The sequence below is a fragment of the Triticum dicoccoides genome, chromosome 2B (assembly GCF_002162155.2).
Source record: "Triticum dicoccoides isolate Atlit2015 ecotype Zavitan chromosome 2B, WEW_v2.0, whole genome shotgun sequence".
In the NCBI taxonomy this organism is placed as follows: domain Eukaryota; kingdom Viridiplantae; phylum Streptophyta; class Magnoliopsida; order Poales; family Poaceae; genus Triticum; species Triticum dicoccoides.
Window position 1 is genome coordinate 118204308 of NC_041383.1, and position 16635 is coordinate 118220942.

Here is a 16635-nt window from a genome sequence, read left to right on the forward strand (position 1 = left end):
GTGATAGCCAACTGCTGTCATGAGAATCGGTCTTACTCGTTGAGGGTGACTCGTGGTGTTAACATTTCCAGATGACCCATTGTGCTAAAAGGGTTCCAGGGATCAATAGTGCTACTGATAATATACGACACATGGTGGTACTGATGTACCCGGATGACCCATAGTACTTGGTACTGCTGCAGACGCTGTTGGTGAGTCCGTCAGGATGGGGGAGAGCACGTGCCTCAAGACTATTGTCAAATTTGCTCACGCCGTGATTGAGGTGTTTGGACAGGAGTATCTCAGAGAACCAAATGCACGGGACACGGGAGAAGTTGTTGGCTATTGGAGAGGCAAGGGGGTTTTCAGGAATGCTCGGATCAATTGATTGCATGTAGTGGCAATGGAAAAACTGCCCCAAAGGTCTGCGGGTAATGTATCAAGGTCACACCAGAGAGGCCACCATCATACTAGAAGCGGTGGCACCATATGACTTATGGGTTTGGCATACTTTCTTTGAAATGCCCAGTTGTCACAACGGCACCAACATGCTTCAACGATCTCCGGTGTTCAGGAGGCTTTGCAATGGGGAATCACCGCCGTGCAACTACGCATGTCAACGACAGGGACTACAACATGGGGTACCAACATTTGTTATTTACGTGCGACATTGTGGTGCATGATTGACTTTTGCTGAGCCACCTTGAAGGTCCGCAAAGCTGCATATCAACGATGGAGCCGCGTCGAGCTCGGGTGAGGAGGTGATCCATCATTCTTTTCTTCGGTGGCTGATGTGGTGGTGCCGGAGGCAGGTGACAGGTGTTGGTGTCAAGCTCAGAGAAGTTTTGCTATCTTTTCACTTCTGTCATGTCGGTCTTTACGTGACTTGTACTTTGTTTTTTAAATATATGAATGAGACACGTACTACCATAGGAAAAAAAAGAAGTTAACACACAATTAGTGGTGTTGGCAAGAAATTTTTGAGCACTCCACAAAAACACTCGAATCTTTCAGCAAGTGGTGTTGGAGACAGACTGTCAAGAGATCCAGGGGCTCTTGGAGTTACCTGAGCGGTCGGCATATTTTCACCTCATCATGGAGATGAAGGATATTTCTACTTTATTTCAGGGATTTGAGTTACGGTTTGCAGGCCGCTAGACTAACATGGCGGCACACCGTCTAGGTAGGCAATTGTTAAAACTTTTTATTGTTTGCAGTCAGACATGCTAGCGCCTTATGAATAGAGCCAGAGGGCGTTTAGTTTAAAAAAAAAAGAAAAAGAAAAAGACGTGGCAGATTCAAAAAAAAGGCGTGCCAAAAGAAATGGTGTTTCATCAATCAACCTCTTTCCGACTTTAAAGGCGCCATCCAATTTTTGGCTTGTTGATAGATTAACACTTATCACAGCCGTATCTGCAACAACCTCCGCTCCCACCTCCCCCATTATCTGCAACAACCTCCGATCCAACTGGCCTAGCCGGCTCCAATGCTGATTCTGCACTCATATTCCATTCCAGGTGCCTTCTCACACGCGACCTTCTCCAGTGCCAGTCCCATCGAACGCGGCTGCCCTGTTCACCGGCTGTAATAGAGCCGCCGCCCTGTTCACCGGCGGTAACGGAGCCGCCGTCCTCACCCACGGGAACGGAGCCGCCGGCGACCGCCCATCCGGTCTGCGGAATACGACGTCACTGCTTGTTCTGCATCCACATGTTGGATTGAAGGTAAGAATGTCGGCTCATGTCATCAGTTACAACTAAGGCAACGCATGAGATGATTTAAAACCAAGAAATGGGTTCCGCTTATTCTGTGCATGAACCCATCATGAGATCTTATGGGTTTTCTCTGAAATTTGCAGCGTCCACAGCATCGTGATCCACCTCTGTATGCTCGTCGCCGGCGTCGAACTCTCTCCAATGACACCCTCCTGACCGGCGCGATTGGAGCCGCCAGCCACACCCAGCCACCCAGGGGATCAGAGCCAACGGCCAGCACCCTCCTGGCCTGTTCAATACGGCGGTACTGCTTCCTCTTCATCCACCTATTCGCATCACGGTTAGAACACCTGATATTTTTACACCCCTTAGACAACAGTGAGGTCAATATAATCAAAAACTTTGTATGTAAATATCAAATGGCAGAATCATGCAGTACATACCACGTGTTGTTCACATTAACGACAATAGAGAAAATTTAGTAAGTAATCATTAATCACCAATCAATCTGTGGTAAACGTACACCTCTGGAGTGGTAGTAACAAAGAAATAATTAAATTAAATAGCTTATCATAGTAATTTTGTGCTCTGAAAGAAACAGGTGGAACAATTACAGTATGGTACAACCCCATAGCTTATTTTTATTCTCTAAATTGACCCAGTCTCTGTTTGTGCATATTTTCCAGGAATGGCCAGTTCTCCTACAAGTTGTGCATACACACAATTACCAGACGTAACCAATCAGGTATATTTTTACCTAGTTAGGTTAAAATCTTTGAAAACACATAGTTCTTTTACCTTTACACGTATTTCAGGCTTTTTTGGACGAACTCAGTGTGAAACATGCACATATGAGGTTAATGTGCTCACCGATAAGGTTCGCGCAAATGATTTATGGATTAGATGACAAGCACCTAAAGGTCATCTGCACTCAAACTGGTCTTGGAGGGCTAACAAAGATGAAGTCAGTGTCCCTCCGACGTATTATGTTGGTGCTGCTAGCAAAGAGCTACATCCACGACATGCAGAGTATTCACATTGCTTGTAAGGACATTTCTATAACTCCAACGGATGTCTATCAATTAATGGACCTTCCAATAGAGGGGGAAAATATATATATGGAAATGGGAAAACCAAAAGACGCAAACTTGTTAAGGGCTTATCAAACAGATGGAAGACATAAGCTGAGTGACCTTGAGTACAAAATTAAAGCCTCCAAAACTCCAGATGATCATTTCATCAGGAGGTTTGTTTTGTATGCTATTGGCATTATTTTAGCACCCACGGTACAGGATTATGTCGACTCCAAATATTTCGTCCTTGTTGAAGACGTCGCAAGAATTCCCAAATTTAACTGGGGATGTTTCACACTGAACCATTTGATAACATCCATCAATACTTTTAATCAAGTCAATCTACAAGGAAATCTAGCTTTGCTCCAAGTAAGTGCTACGACGCTAGTTGTCATTCGTCTATTTTTCGTATGATGCATATATCTGTATCATTGATGAACTAATGTTTCCTATAGTTTTGGTATTGGGAACATGTCCGTGCTGGATCGATTTTGTATTCTCGTATACCCCGTCCGCTGATGGCACGGTGGGATGAAGCCACAGGTAAAATAAGAACCGAGGCTTATGATAAAGGAGGCCTATACAATGGATTGATACCTTTCTAGACTAGACTTATTTATTTACTATATTTATTTCTTAGTACTGATTCTATATATCTTTTCAAAGGTTGTCATGAGCATTGGCGATCTGGAGCCAACCAACATTACAAATGACCAGCATACCAAGAAAGGTACACATGCGCATGAAGATGCTATCTATCGACCACAACCACGAGGTCAAACTATGAGTAGCCAACAAGTAAGTTGCTAGAAGACACATCCTTTTCAATAACACAACAAAGGTCACAACGAACCATACTTATTTTTCTTCGAACAAAACGAGTTGACATTTCTTTTATGCAGATGGACATGATACTTCAAACACAGAACGATCTATTTGCAGAACAAGAGAAAAAGTTGGTCAAACAAGTTGTAGAAGTAGAGCACAAATTAGATAAAAGAATAATCACCGTGACCGAGGACGTGATAAACATAAGGGGTAAAATTGCCACTCAACCTAGGTTGTCCAAGCTGGAGGACGAAGTTGGAGACCTCAAAAGGGTAGTTGGAGACCTGAAAAGGGAACTCCAGGTAAGTGATACTACAACATAAATTTTACCCATAACTTCCTATATTTTCATTCTATGCATTTCATGTTACAGGAATTAAGATTGCTAGGTGAAACAAACAAACAATCAACGACAAAGAATGCATACGTACAGGTGATAACTATGGCCCATCACCTTGCTAACATGAGCTAATTTCTGTTCATTGACCAACTTCTAATTTTAGGAACAAGAGCAACCAAGCAATGGCAAGTTTTCATCAACTCCTGGGTTTGACGCATGGAAAGCACGAATTTCTGCTGGTAGACCTAGTGCAAAACCTGTGGTGCAAAACAAGGAGTTGGACCAAGACATCCCACCACGGAAGCCTGTATTCAACAATGATTACGTATTGATAGATGAAGACTATGAGGCTGCACTTTTCATCCGAGAGAGTCACGACCTTGTTGAGGTAGTTCACAGCGAAGACATTGTGCTAACAGTTCATCAACTCAAGCCAAATGTTAGCAAACTATTCTTCGTCGATGACGTAAGGCCCATATACTGCAATCTAGATCAAGTATTCTAAATTGTGCCATATTACATGACTACAAATTTTGCAGGTTATTAATGCATATGCACACATTAGCAATGTTGCAACTGATGCTACACCATTCATTTCCACCGTAGAAAGCAAAAGATTGCTAGGCGAATTTGGGGGTATTCCAATGGGATGCAAAAGCCCAGATGTTGCTAATGTAGCAACGAAATTTGTAGGACGCAGAATGGTATGCATATTTCCTGGCTTGTTTAATTGTATATCTTGATTTTCCCTAAATTGAGTCCGCTTTAATTTTCTGCCAGGTACGTGTCCCAATGAATGCGCACCGCATGCACTGGTTACTACTCGTGTTTAATTTAGACAAAGAAGAGATCCAGGTCCTAAACTCCAACCAAGCATATCGTGACATTGCCAAGGAAACTGCACTGGTAATCTTGCTCTCTTGCTGCCTCTTACCATCATGTGACACCTTTTTAAAAGCACTAATGCAATCCCTTGAATTACTCCTCGTACACCAGGTGGAGTCCATTCAGGCGTGTATCAATGAAGCGGTCGAGGATGGCTTGGTAACACCGCCTAAACCCATCAATATTACCCAGTGGAAAACCACTTGCTATACTAACATACCACAACAAACGGATGGGTACGTATAGGCAGCTACATGATTCCTCACCTACACTACAATACTTAACTTCAACTTTACATCACAGTTATTCCTGTGGGGCGTACACACTCAAATACATGTTGACATGGGACGGAGATAAAATTACCGAGGATTTCACACAGGTCTGCCAAACACTAAATTACATTTGCAATCATGCACTACCTATGCTTCAACCTATCCTAACCTATGCGTCGCTATCTAATTCAGGAAGAAATATATATTTTCAGCTGGAAAATATGTTCAAACTACTGCGTTCAGATTGCAACAAGCTTCAGAAAAGTTCATACAAGAATCCTATAACGGTAAGTTCTACAGAACTAGCATTTCATGTCATGTAGTTCCTACCTTTCATGATTGCACGTAACACACCACTATTTCCTCTATAGAGGGACGAGTATGAAGCCAGCATTCCAGAGGAACGAAAAGGTGAAGACGACGACGTCACGATTATCACCGACCCTGATGTTACAAAGAAAGCAGACACATCCGGTGCCCCAAAGCGTAAACGTGGACGCCCGAGGAAGAATGCCCCTCCTAGTAATCCAGTGAAACAACGATTTGACACCGAGACTATCGCTAAACAAGTGGAGTTGCAAAGACGCAAGCGCAAACCATCAAACGTCGTGTCCAGCCCATTCGTAAAGCCATGAGTGGGCTACACGGAGAGGCACTTCAAGGGCAGTTCCAAATGATTGATCTTCATAGCATGTTCTTTGAATTAAAGGCTACACTTATGTTCTGATGTTTTTGCATTTTATTTGTATGCTTATGTCCATCCAAATGCTTGACTTTTCATTGGCTCTTTTTTTAAGTATACAGTTCTGGTTTAAGTGGATGATGATTATGGCTGAGGCAGGGTAATTAAGGAAGAAAAATCATAGCATATAGAACACATGACCAATGATGTAAATATCATGGTTACACTACTATCTCTCACATCATGAGTTGAGTGGGACATTATTACCTCGCCAGCAAAAGGAACAGAATCAATAATGCAGCTAGCTTGATGGATTACTTCGGTCCACTCCACAAGGAAATTACAGGTTGCAGCACCAGCAATCAATGCACACACATAACCGTATTGTCAAATGCCAGCCTCTCCTGCAGAAAAGAAGAAAGAATAGCATCAGGAACACCATGTACCATTTTTATACTGATATAGACATCTGGACAAGAGTTGGTACATTGCAGCTCGTGTTTTGCTTCGAAACTAATGCGGTACATTGAGCTAACAAATTTACAACTAATAAATCTAGGCCTAAGTCTGTTGGGTAACAATACTGTAATAGATGTCACATCTAGCTTTACTCTAACAGAGTTCTGGTACTAACTAGTGGTACTAACTAGACAGCTAGGACAACAATAAGAAAAACTTGACAGCTAGGACAACAATAAGAACCAGGCAACCAGCATAAGCTCTGCAATGAACAAACAGATGCTAAACTTGCTCATTGGCAAAATAGGTTGTGCACGCGAACATGACAGAGAGAACTAAAATAGGGGCCATACTTATTCTGTTCCATGCTAAAGGTGACTGCAATATTTGTCGACAATGATTATGGCTGAGGCATGGGAATGCACATGTGGCAACGCGTGCAAAGCAGGCAAAAAAATCATATAAAGCAACCATCCTTCCAAATTGAGCCAATTTTGGTTTTCCAAGATGTCCATTCAATACGGTGGCATACACCGCCTAAATATACAAAATTCCTAACTAATTTTAATGGGAAATGGAAATAGTCCAGTGGCATAATCACAAGAACAGTGTCTGAATCTCCTACTGTAACTGTATTTCATATCACAAAGGTTCTGAATCCATCAACTTGCAAGTTATATTCCAATGAAAAGTATTACCTACTTACTCTAATCACTACCTACTGACTCCAACCACTGTAGTCAAAAGGAGGGGGAAATAACTGCTGCTCCAATATCTGCAATCATCAGTCCTCCAGATGATTTCTGCCTCCTCCACATATCCTGCTGTATCCTGGATGTCGGGACCTTGCCGGTCCTCACGGTCCTCTTTTATCTTTTCTATGCGCTTTTGCATCGATCTCATGTTATGTGGCATCTTAATCTTCTTCACAGTGGCTGCCCACTGCAAGAGGTACAATGTAGTGTGTCAGTACCATGGAAGGCTTGAAAGGGGCGGAGATGGCAGTACAAACTAGTTTCAATCAGGTGCTTGACAAAAACAGTGCATAAACTGATATTACACTTGGGATAACAGACTAGTTTTACTTCACTTTCCCCTCAATCAAATCATGATATTTGTTGACATAGCTTACTATTGGTGAAACATAAGAAGGCAGGGACATTTAGGAACGAAATGGCGGTCTTGGCATCAACAAGTAGATGTAGCTTTTACTTAACATCGACTCAAAGATCAACTCCAACAGTGAGGTTCAGATCTACTTCACTACATAAAAAAGTTTTAGATGTAGTTCATTATCTAAAAATATTAATATGTTATTAAACAACATCATTCATATCAACATTGATAGTGACCAAATCGACAGAATCCATACCAGGTTGAGGTCGGTTTCATCTTCAAAATCTTCAAGCATGTCGGCATCCATAAGTCGCTTCAGCCACAACAACATGGACTTATGCTTGATAGACTCTCTCTCACCGTCGCCGAGCACAACCTCCACCGACTCTATTGCGACCTTGATGACTGTCAAGGCGAGCATGCACCCGAGTGCCACCCCGATTGTCGACATGGCCCGTGCCTGCTGAGTTGGGCTGTGTGCTGAATATAGTGGATTTGTCATTGAAGCTCCGGCCCTTATCAATCTAACAAAGCATTGGAAGCAAAAAAAATCGAATCAGCAACTGCAGAATCAGTCATGACCTGTTTTACAGAATACAGATATCATAGACTAGCAAATAATCAAGTCAATTAATAATATTTATAAAATCTTACACAAAAGGGAGTTGCCCACCTACTCCATTAAGCATAAGGAAGCAACATTCAGAATTTAGTTACATGTCCACTGTATAAAGCTCATGTGCTCCATCAGATACTTTTACAGATTCAAAATAGTAACCAGAACTGAAGAGTAATGCAAAGCCGTGAACTTGCAAGGAATAAGGTAGAGTAAGAGATATGGACCTGTGACGGTGCTGCGCCGGGCTCTCCACAGATCCGGCCTGGATTACGCCGATGACAGCGTGATCCAGCAAGGTCAAGTGCCTCTTGGACGCCCAGCGGCCCACTCGAAGCAGCTCACTATCACTCCACCGGAGTTGGCCATGATGTCCGGTAGGACCAGCACGCCCTTCTTTGCCAGAATCTGCACCACGAACATGAACATTTCTCTGCTGTCAGTCAATGTGTGAATGTGTCAACAAATTCAGCTTAGTTTTGTGGTAAAATGTTGGTGTTCTTGCCTCGTCGGCCTCAGGGTCTGTTGGGTGGTTAACAGCCTCGATGATGTACTTTGCTTTTATGGCATCAGCATTGTCCCTAGTACAAGAACATAATCGAAAGGACTTTTTATTAACAAAAATGTATTCAGATACACAAAAAATAACAGCCAGGAGGATACTTTAACTGAGCTTCTGAGCAGTAATCTGATAAAGATTGGATGAAGTGAGATGGGACGAGTAAATAGAAGATTACTTGTTTATGACTCCTCCCAGAGCTTCCGGGATGCGCACATCGCACTCTTCCGTGAGCAGCGAGGTCGGGTCGACGGCGTCGCCTCCGTCAAAGCCCTTGATCCCGCGGTTCTCTGCCGAGTGCTTCATCAGCTTGGCTATGTCAATGCCATTGGAGTTCTTGACAGCCCCTGTGACATCTCTGATGGAGACCACCTTGCCACCAGCTTCAGTGATCAATTGGGCAGCCCAAGAGCCAATATTGCCAAACACCTGAAAAGGCAAGAAGATAATAATTGCTCACCTGTGCAAATGTAGATGAAGAAACAGAGTTTTGGCCTTGCTCCACAATGTATGGCACCATTGTACACAACGATTATTACCAGCATTGTGTAGGCATGCTTGTATATATTTGGTAGAATATATTACTGTCCACAGCATCCTTAAGCCGATTCAAAACATAGGTGTAAGTGAGTGTTGTGTGAGAACGACATCTCCGACACCTACACGCGTTCGGAATGTGACTTTGAATGTCTGAATGGAACAAATTCAGATATTCAGTGATGGACGACTATGTGGTTTACTGTCCACATGCTATGCAAAAGAGAGAATAAAGGAAGAATGGCGTGAAATACAGAAGTACAGAACCTGAATATTCTGACGGACGGATAACTGACTGTCTGAATTTGTTCCACTGTCGCCTACACGCATACGAAATTGCCAGAGGCGGATGGTGGCGCAGGGGGCTGGGAGGGATACTCGTCCTGGGCGGGAAGCTTGGCAGGATAGGTAGCGACGGTTCTAGACACCGGACCTTCTCTGTCCTCGGCGACGGCTGGCGGCTGTGCAGGATAATGGGTCAGAGGACATGCATGGAAAAACAGGGCCCCCCTCGGCGGCGGCGGCGGAAGATTAATCCCCTGGGTTACCTTCCTATGGATTGGGTCACCGGCGTTGATGGCCGTCAGTGGCTGATCCATGGAGAAGGCGCTAACGTGGGGAGCGCCTATTCGACGGGGTGATGCTCGGGGCGCTGGGGCAGCAGAGGAGAGCATGCAGCTGCGGCTGTGCGAGGGCCGGTGGCGGTGGCGGCACGAGCGACAGGAGTGACGCCGGCGGCGCCACGGTCGAGGGCAGGCTTGGCGGCGGCGCCTGTGCGAGGGGATTGAGGAGGCTAACAATCCGGCGAGGCCGCTGAACATGCCGCCACCACGACCACCCGGATCCTCCTGCGCTGGACGCCGATCTGGGGAGCGGGGAGGAGAAGGCGCAGGAGAAGCGGCTGAGTCGGCGGCGCGGCGACCCGGGAGAGGAGGAGGCAAGCGGAGAGGGGATCGACAGATTGGGGATGAAGCGTGCAGATGTTTTCTTTTCCTTTTGTCCCAGCGCTGCACATTAAATTTTTTTGACGGGTCCCAGCGCTGCACACTAAATTGGACGGATCTACCCTTTTAGAAACTGATTAATCCCACCATAATCTTGTAATGGTCCCACAATTATTTGTAATTTCATGTAATTTTACTCCCGTAACTCATCGTAACTCCTATTTTTCCACCGTTTGATCATAATGAATGGACGGTCCCTAAAATCGCCAATCGCTGTAACAATTGTATTGAAATATAATCATCCAACATAGATTATCTATATGCAAATCAACCAAGGGAAATTTGATGTATGCTCGTTGAGGAGCCTTGCACTGATATGTTGTAAGCCACCACTTAGTCCAAAGCACGATTTGCAGCAGAAAGAAGACAATGAAATCAGCCAATCGGCACTTGGTAACTAAACAACGTCATGTCTACAGGGGCTACTATGGGTAAGAATAAATTCCATAAACAAAAGAGAAAGGTAAGAAGTTCTACACCCGTGAATTTTTCGGCATGACAATTTGAGTGTAAGAAGACTTTTTGCAAGAGCAATAGCTTTGTGCCTAACTATCAACTTTATAATGTTCAGAATCCCAGAACATAACTTATTATTTTTGGTGCCATAACTGTACATATATGAGGAATGTGTGATACAACTTTATCATAAGACTTACCATGCTGCTCCACCTGGGCACACAGACCAAAACCCCAATCAGTGTGGGCCAATCTGCTTGTTTTGCGCATATCAAACATGTTAAGCCTTTATTGACTCAACTTCGTATCTTTCTCTATAATGAGACTGAACTTGGTATCTTTCTGGACAATGCATGTCTTTCACTCAACTGAAGTTTTACTGGACATTGAGAACCACAGTTTAGACTGAAAATAAGAAAAATCGAACAAATGTTCAACAAGAAACCTTCTGAATGTGAGTACTAACTTATTAAGGAGAGTATGATATAATGTTAGGAAACGTTGCATGGAAAACAAAAAAAATTCTATGCACACGCAATGATCTATCCATGGAGATGCATAGCAACGAGGGGGAGAGTGTGTCTACATACCCTCGTAGACCGTAAGCGGAAGTGTTTTACAACACGGTTGATGTAGTCAAACTTTCTTCACGCTCGACCGATCGAGTACCGAACGTATGACACCTCCGAGTTCTGGACACGTTCAGCTCGCTGACGTCCTCGTCTTCTTGATCCAGCAAGACATCAAGGAAGTAGATGAGTTTCGTGAGCACGACGGTGTGGTGACTGTGATGGTGAAGTGATTCTCGCAGGGCTTCGCCTAAGCACCGCGAGAATATGGCCGGGGGTGTAAACTGTGGAGGGGCACACCACACATGGCTAGGCAATTGTCTTCGGTGTGCTAGGGCGCCCCTCCCCACATATATATAGGTGGGACACTACTAGGGAAAACCCTAGTAGTAGCGCGGATTTAATGCCTACTAGTAGCGCAGGACACCGCACTACTAGTAAGGCGCTACAGCTATTACTTAGCAGTAGCGCGCTCGACACACGCTACTGCTAAGACATATAGCCGCAGCGTGGTTCACTATCGCACTACTGCTAATCTAGCTAGTAGCAGCGTGTTTACTCTCCATCGCTAGTTCGTTACAAGTATTCTTTTTTAGTGTATTTATACGTCGTTATACAAATTTTGAGGTTTATATCATTATGTCCATAACCGTGTGTCAAATGAAGGTGGATTAGGTTCATGTGGAGGCAACATGTGGTGCATGTCAAAAGTATATTACTAATCCAAACTTGATCTAGTTTGGACTAGTAGTACTTTCGATGTGCATCACATGTTGCATCCACTTGAATCTAATCCGCCAACACAAGCTATTTAATCATCATCATAGTCACTACCACCAATAGTAGCTATTTAATCATCATAGTCATAGTGTAGCACATCATCATCTTCAAACTCATTCTAGCTAGCTAATCACCACTGACACTAGATGCGGTAACTATCTAATCACCACCAACACTAGCTAATAATAATCATCATAGTCATTACCACCAACACTAGCTATTTAATCATCATAGTCATAGTGTAGCACATCATTATCTTCAAACTCATTTCTAGCTAGCTAATCACTCCTGCTGCTCTCTCTCTCAGGTAAATAGCATAAAACATGTGTAGCACTCCTGCTTCATCATGTTGGAGCATGCAGATTAACATGTCTCCTAATCATGGGTTGCGCTTCTGATTGCTGCCCATTATTACTTCTCTGCGATCGCTCACAATTTTGCTCCAGTTTTTTACTATTAAGCATTCCTCGCTTTTAAAAATCCTGAATGCACTAAAGTGCATTGTAGGATGTCTTGGCCATAAGCTAACCATTCTCATGCGACCTTTAGTCTCGATCCAATGAGGCACAACATTCATCGGGAGTCCCTGTTGAAGAACATTGTGTAGTAACATACTTAGCAATGGAGTTTAGCTTAAAAAATAATGTATGCAAAAGATGCACTGAAGACAAATAGTAAAATTTTTACCATCTTTCCTAAATAGGTGTGACCGTAGTTCAATACGAACACTATTGGTCGCACGTTTTGAGTACAAAGGTTTTTAAGTCTAGGAAAATAATTTGTCTTGACAGTATGAAGATCCTCAAGCCATGAAACATAATGACCTATCTCCTCGCAGTTTAGTTCAGCCGTGGGACAGTGGACGGTCATGTCTACCAAGCGCCGGACATGTTTGCTTGAATGGAAATAAGCTGTCAATAGAAATTAGTTGTCAACTATTTTTGAATAAACAATATCGAAGACATAAATATGGTTGAGAAATTCACATAATGGTATAACTGGAGGCGTCCGCACATCGACATAGATGTCGATATTACCTTCAATATCATATTCTGGACGAATATCAAAGGTGATAACCATATCAAGCTCAAATGCATAAGTCTTGCATAGTGCTTGCCAAGTTTTGCATTCAAAATAGGTGTAGGTGTCCGCGTTGTATAATTTTGCGTGGAAAGTATAACCATGTTCGGTCTTCAAGTAAACTCTCTTTACCTCCATAGTAGTTTGCATAGGACTGAAACCTATCTTATCCAAGACAAAAACTCTTGCATGGCAGGGGATATGCTAGTAGAATAGTAAAAAAAATTAAATTAAAAGTTGAAGCAAATGAAGCAGATGGCATGCTTAATTATGAAAAAAGACTTGTCCTTGTGACTTATTGTATCCACATCGAAGTTCTTGTCCAGCTTGATGCTGAAGCGCCTATCATCATCTAGGAAGATTCTGTCACACAGGCCGCGCTCGTCTTCACAGTATTGCAAATACCGAAATCCTTTTCGTCATCAGACATTTCCTATGTTCATAGTTGAAACATTAATTGAAAATCAATCGAAGGCAACTACCAGGATACTCAACACAGAAATCCGGGGCACACGATATTTCCTACATATTATGGCACAAGTCATGCCAAAATTCACGGAAAAATCTGGCATGACCTTTGCTAAAATAGGACATATCGAACGCCTGAAATTTGCCAGAACGGAAATGAATCAACACTCCGGCAAAACATAGGCCACTCGGAGGTGTAGCCTGCAAACATTACCGGCCACTTGGGCAAGCACATATCCTATTTGAGGAACACAAGATATACATTTCAAAATATCTTATAGGACTCATGTTGACATGAGCATTCTATAAGCAAAACCAAATCGTAAAATAAATAAGTATTCAAATTAGCATGCATCCAATAAGCAAAAGTAAATCATCTCTTGTGTTCGTACATCGTCGAATATTATCACTAATACATCCAGAATAGTATCATACATATAACATCACTAATAAAACTAAAACCCTAGCGAACAACGAGTATCGGCGCGGGCGGTGGACACCCAAAGAGAAGGAACCATCATAGGATCATATCTCTAGTGAGATCCCCAGAGAACCTGCCAGGTATAGGAGAACCTTTGCTCCAACGCAACCAAGTAGCGACGGACGTGCGCATCCTCCTCACTAACACGGTGACATACCACATCCACGGGGGGTCCTCAAGCCTCTGGACCATCACTGGCCCACGCGACCACCATCAAAGAAGGTTCGGGTCAACGACGGGCTGAATCCTCACCAAACTGCGCCCCTCGGTAGGTCGCGCCTCCCAGTACTAGCCCGGCGGAGCCCAGTCCCGGACATGGCCCATCTGGTCAAGCAGGTGTCCTCCGCCGAGTCAATGATGAGGATGCGGGATAGGCATCGTCGACGTCGATGCGGGAATAATTGCTTTAACTAAAAAAATAACAACAAATGTGACATGTTCAACTAGTTCTATTAATTCAACTAGTTCTTACTAAAAATAAACTTACTATAAATAAAAATAAACTAGTACCTAATTAGTACATAGTTCTTGCTAACTAATTAGTACCTAGGAACTACTGCCCTAATTACCATCTAATTTGATGAACCTAGGGGTGGAAAGTGGTAGCGGATAATCCAAAATATCCGATATTCGTATTCGATCGGATATTCCAATTATCCAACTTAAAATTCAAATAAGTGGTCAAATTTTACTCGTTTTATGATTAATCTTAGAAATTATTATGCATTAAAATAGTGTTTATTCATAAACCTATTTATCGTTGACTTATTGTATGTCACAAGTTGAATACTTCATGTCACATAGCTATTGACTAATACACTTAAGCAATATGTCGCTATTATTCGTATCCGTGCCGAATCAAGAGAACATCCGAGCCGCATCCGTATTCGATAACATCTGTATTTGCATTCATATTCGTTTTGTAAATATGAAAACGGAAGTGGTAAGAGCACTATCCGATCCGCATCTGATTTGTTTCCACCCATAGATGAACCCTAACTAATTTGATGCAATTAAAATTTGAAGAACCCTATGCAGAGGTAGGGGAGGGGAGGAGCAGGCCTGCTCACCTTGGGTTCCTGCGGCGAGGGAGGGGCAGGCGACGTCGAGGTCGGGGTTGGGGCTTGGGTGCACGGCGGAGGGCGGCGTCGAGGTCGGGGTCAGGGGCGGTGTCGAATCTGGGGTCGGGGACGATGTCGAGGGTGTGCGGAGAGCGATGGGAGAGCACACGGCGGCCGACGGGCGACGGCAGCGGCGACAGCGGAGGAGTTGGGATTTGGGGGAAGTGGCCGTGGGGAAGAACGAACCGTGCGGTTAAGGCAAAAGTAGCAGTAGCGCGTTCCAGGAAGTGCGCTACTGCTAAGTTAGCTATAGCGCGTTCCTTGGTATGCGCTAGTCCTATTCCTTTCTCTTTTTCCCCTTTTTCATTTATTTTTCTTTACATTTTATTTATTTTTCCTTTCTCCTTTTTCTATTTCTTTCATTTTCATTTACTTTTCTATTTGCTTTCCATTTAATTTTATTTCCTTTAGCAGTAGCGCCTTTCTGCGTAAATGCGTTGCTACAAAGCAAGTAGCGGTAGCGTTGTTCGCCGTAGATCGCTACTACTATGTGTAGCCTATCGGCTAAGCAGTGGGAATTTTAGTAGTAGCGCTTTTATCTTCAGGCGCGCTACTGCTACAATTGTATCTGTAGCGCTGTTTATGCCAACGCGCTAGTGCTACTTAGCACTAGCGTGCTTTTTTAACACACGCTACTGCAAAAGTTCTGTGTACAAGGTTTTCCCTAATAGTGGGAGGGAGAGGGGAGGCTGCCAGGAGGTGCCCCAACTAGGCCGAGTCCTACTTGGGCTCCTCCCAAGTGGTGCCCCCTGCCATATTTAGTCGGAGGGGGAAGGGAGGAGAGGAGGTGAGGGAAGGAAAGAGGAATCCTATTCCACTCTTTTCTTCCCCTTCCCCTCTTTCCTTCTCCTCCTAGGCCGGCCATATGGGGGGCGCACCAGCCCCTTGTGGCTGGTGCATTTACCCTCTTGGCCCATAAAGCCCATATCTTTTGTCGGGGGTGCCCGGAACCCCTTCCGGTGATCCGATATGTACCCGGTACCCTCTAGAACACTTCTAGTGTGCGAATACTATCGTCCTATATATCAATATTTACCTCTCGGCCATTTCGAGACTCCTCGTCATGTCCATGATATCATCCGGGACTCTAAACAACATTCAGTCACCAAATCACATAACTCATATAATACTATCACTACAAAAAAAAGACACATCCGTGACATTTTGGGCCGAACGGAAAAAAAATCTATCATACTTATGACACTTCTATGATGATAATTGTGACAAAACCCGGTATCATCATAGATGTGGTGGGCTCCTACTTCTATGACAAAAAATCATGACAGAAAATGGGCTTTTCATCCTGGGTGGGCCGGAGACACAGGTGCATGACATTCTTTGGGCCATCCATGACGGAAAAAACCGTGGTAGAAGCGAGGGCGAGGAAAATTTCGGGGAGTTCCCGGTTACGGTGGATGGTCGGGGGCTAGCGATGCGCATTTCTCTCGTACACGTACGCGCGTGTGTGCAAGGCGTTGGGCTCTAACAGAACCCGGGCGAGGCATTGGGCTCTAACTGAACCCGAGCAATTGCACTAGCTACCTTACTGAACCCGAGTGATTCCTTCGCTACTGCTGCTAACTGAAGCCGATCGATGCTGCCTCTGGATGAACAG

The 16635-nt window shown here is 43.9% G+C and overlaps 2 protein-coding genes and 1 long non-coding RNA gene across 3 annotated transcripts; 1 reads left to right on the forward strand and 2 right to left on the reverse strand.

The window, feature by feature from the left end:
• Positions 1-1163: 1163 nt before the first annotated feature.
• Positions 1164-8369, reverse strand: LOC119362500. Its single transcript, XM_037627726.1, has 6 exons — positions 8193-8369; positions 7606-7873; positions 6952-7175; positions 6042-6178; positions 3777-3879; positions 1164-2044 (listed from the first exon to the last, which is right to left on the reverse strand). Exons 2-4 carry the CDS (start codon positions 7849-7851, stop codon positions 6115-6117), a joined length of 534 nt encoding a protein of 177 aa, XP_037483623.1. The 5' UTR covers positions 7852-7873; positions 8193-8369; the 3' UTR covers positions 1164-2044; positions 3777-3879; positions 6042-6114.
• On the forward strand, positions 3023-5727 carry LOC119360618. Its single transcript, XM_037626171.1, has 9 exons — positions 3023-3136; positions 3223-3897; positions 3969-4028; positions 4099-4401; positions 4475-4639; positions 4716-4841; positions 4932-5056; positions 5124-5379; positions 5464-5727. The coding sequence occupies exons 2-9, from the start codon at positions 3664-3666 to the stop codon at positions 5725-5727; spliced, it is 1533 nt and encodes a 510-aa protein (XP_037482068.1). The 5' UTR covers positions 3023-3136; positions 3223-3663.
• A 97-nt stretch (positions 8370-8466) lies between the features above and the next one.
• On the reverse strand, positions 8467-10028 carry LOC119362501. The gene is made up of 4 exons (XR_005173435.1): positions 9610-10028; positions 9329-9522; positions 8703-8953; positions 8467-8546 (listed from the first exon to the last, which is right to left on the reverse strand). It is a non-coding gene; the product is annotated as an uncharacterized LOC119362501 (long non-coding RNA).
• Positions 10029-16635: the final 6607 nt, after the last annotated feature.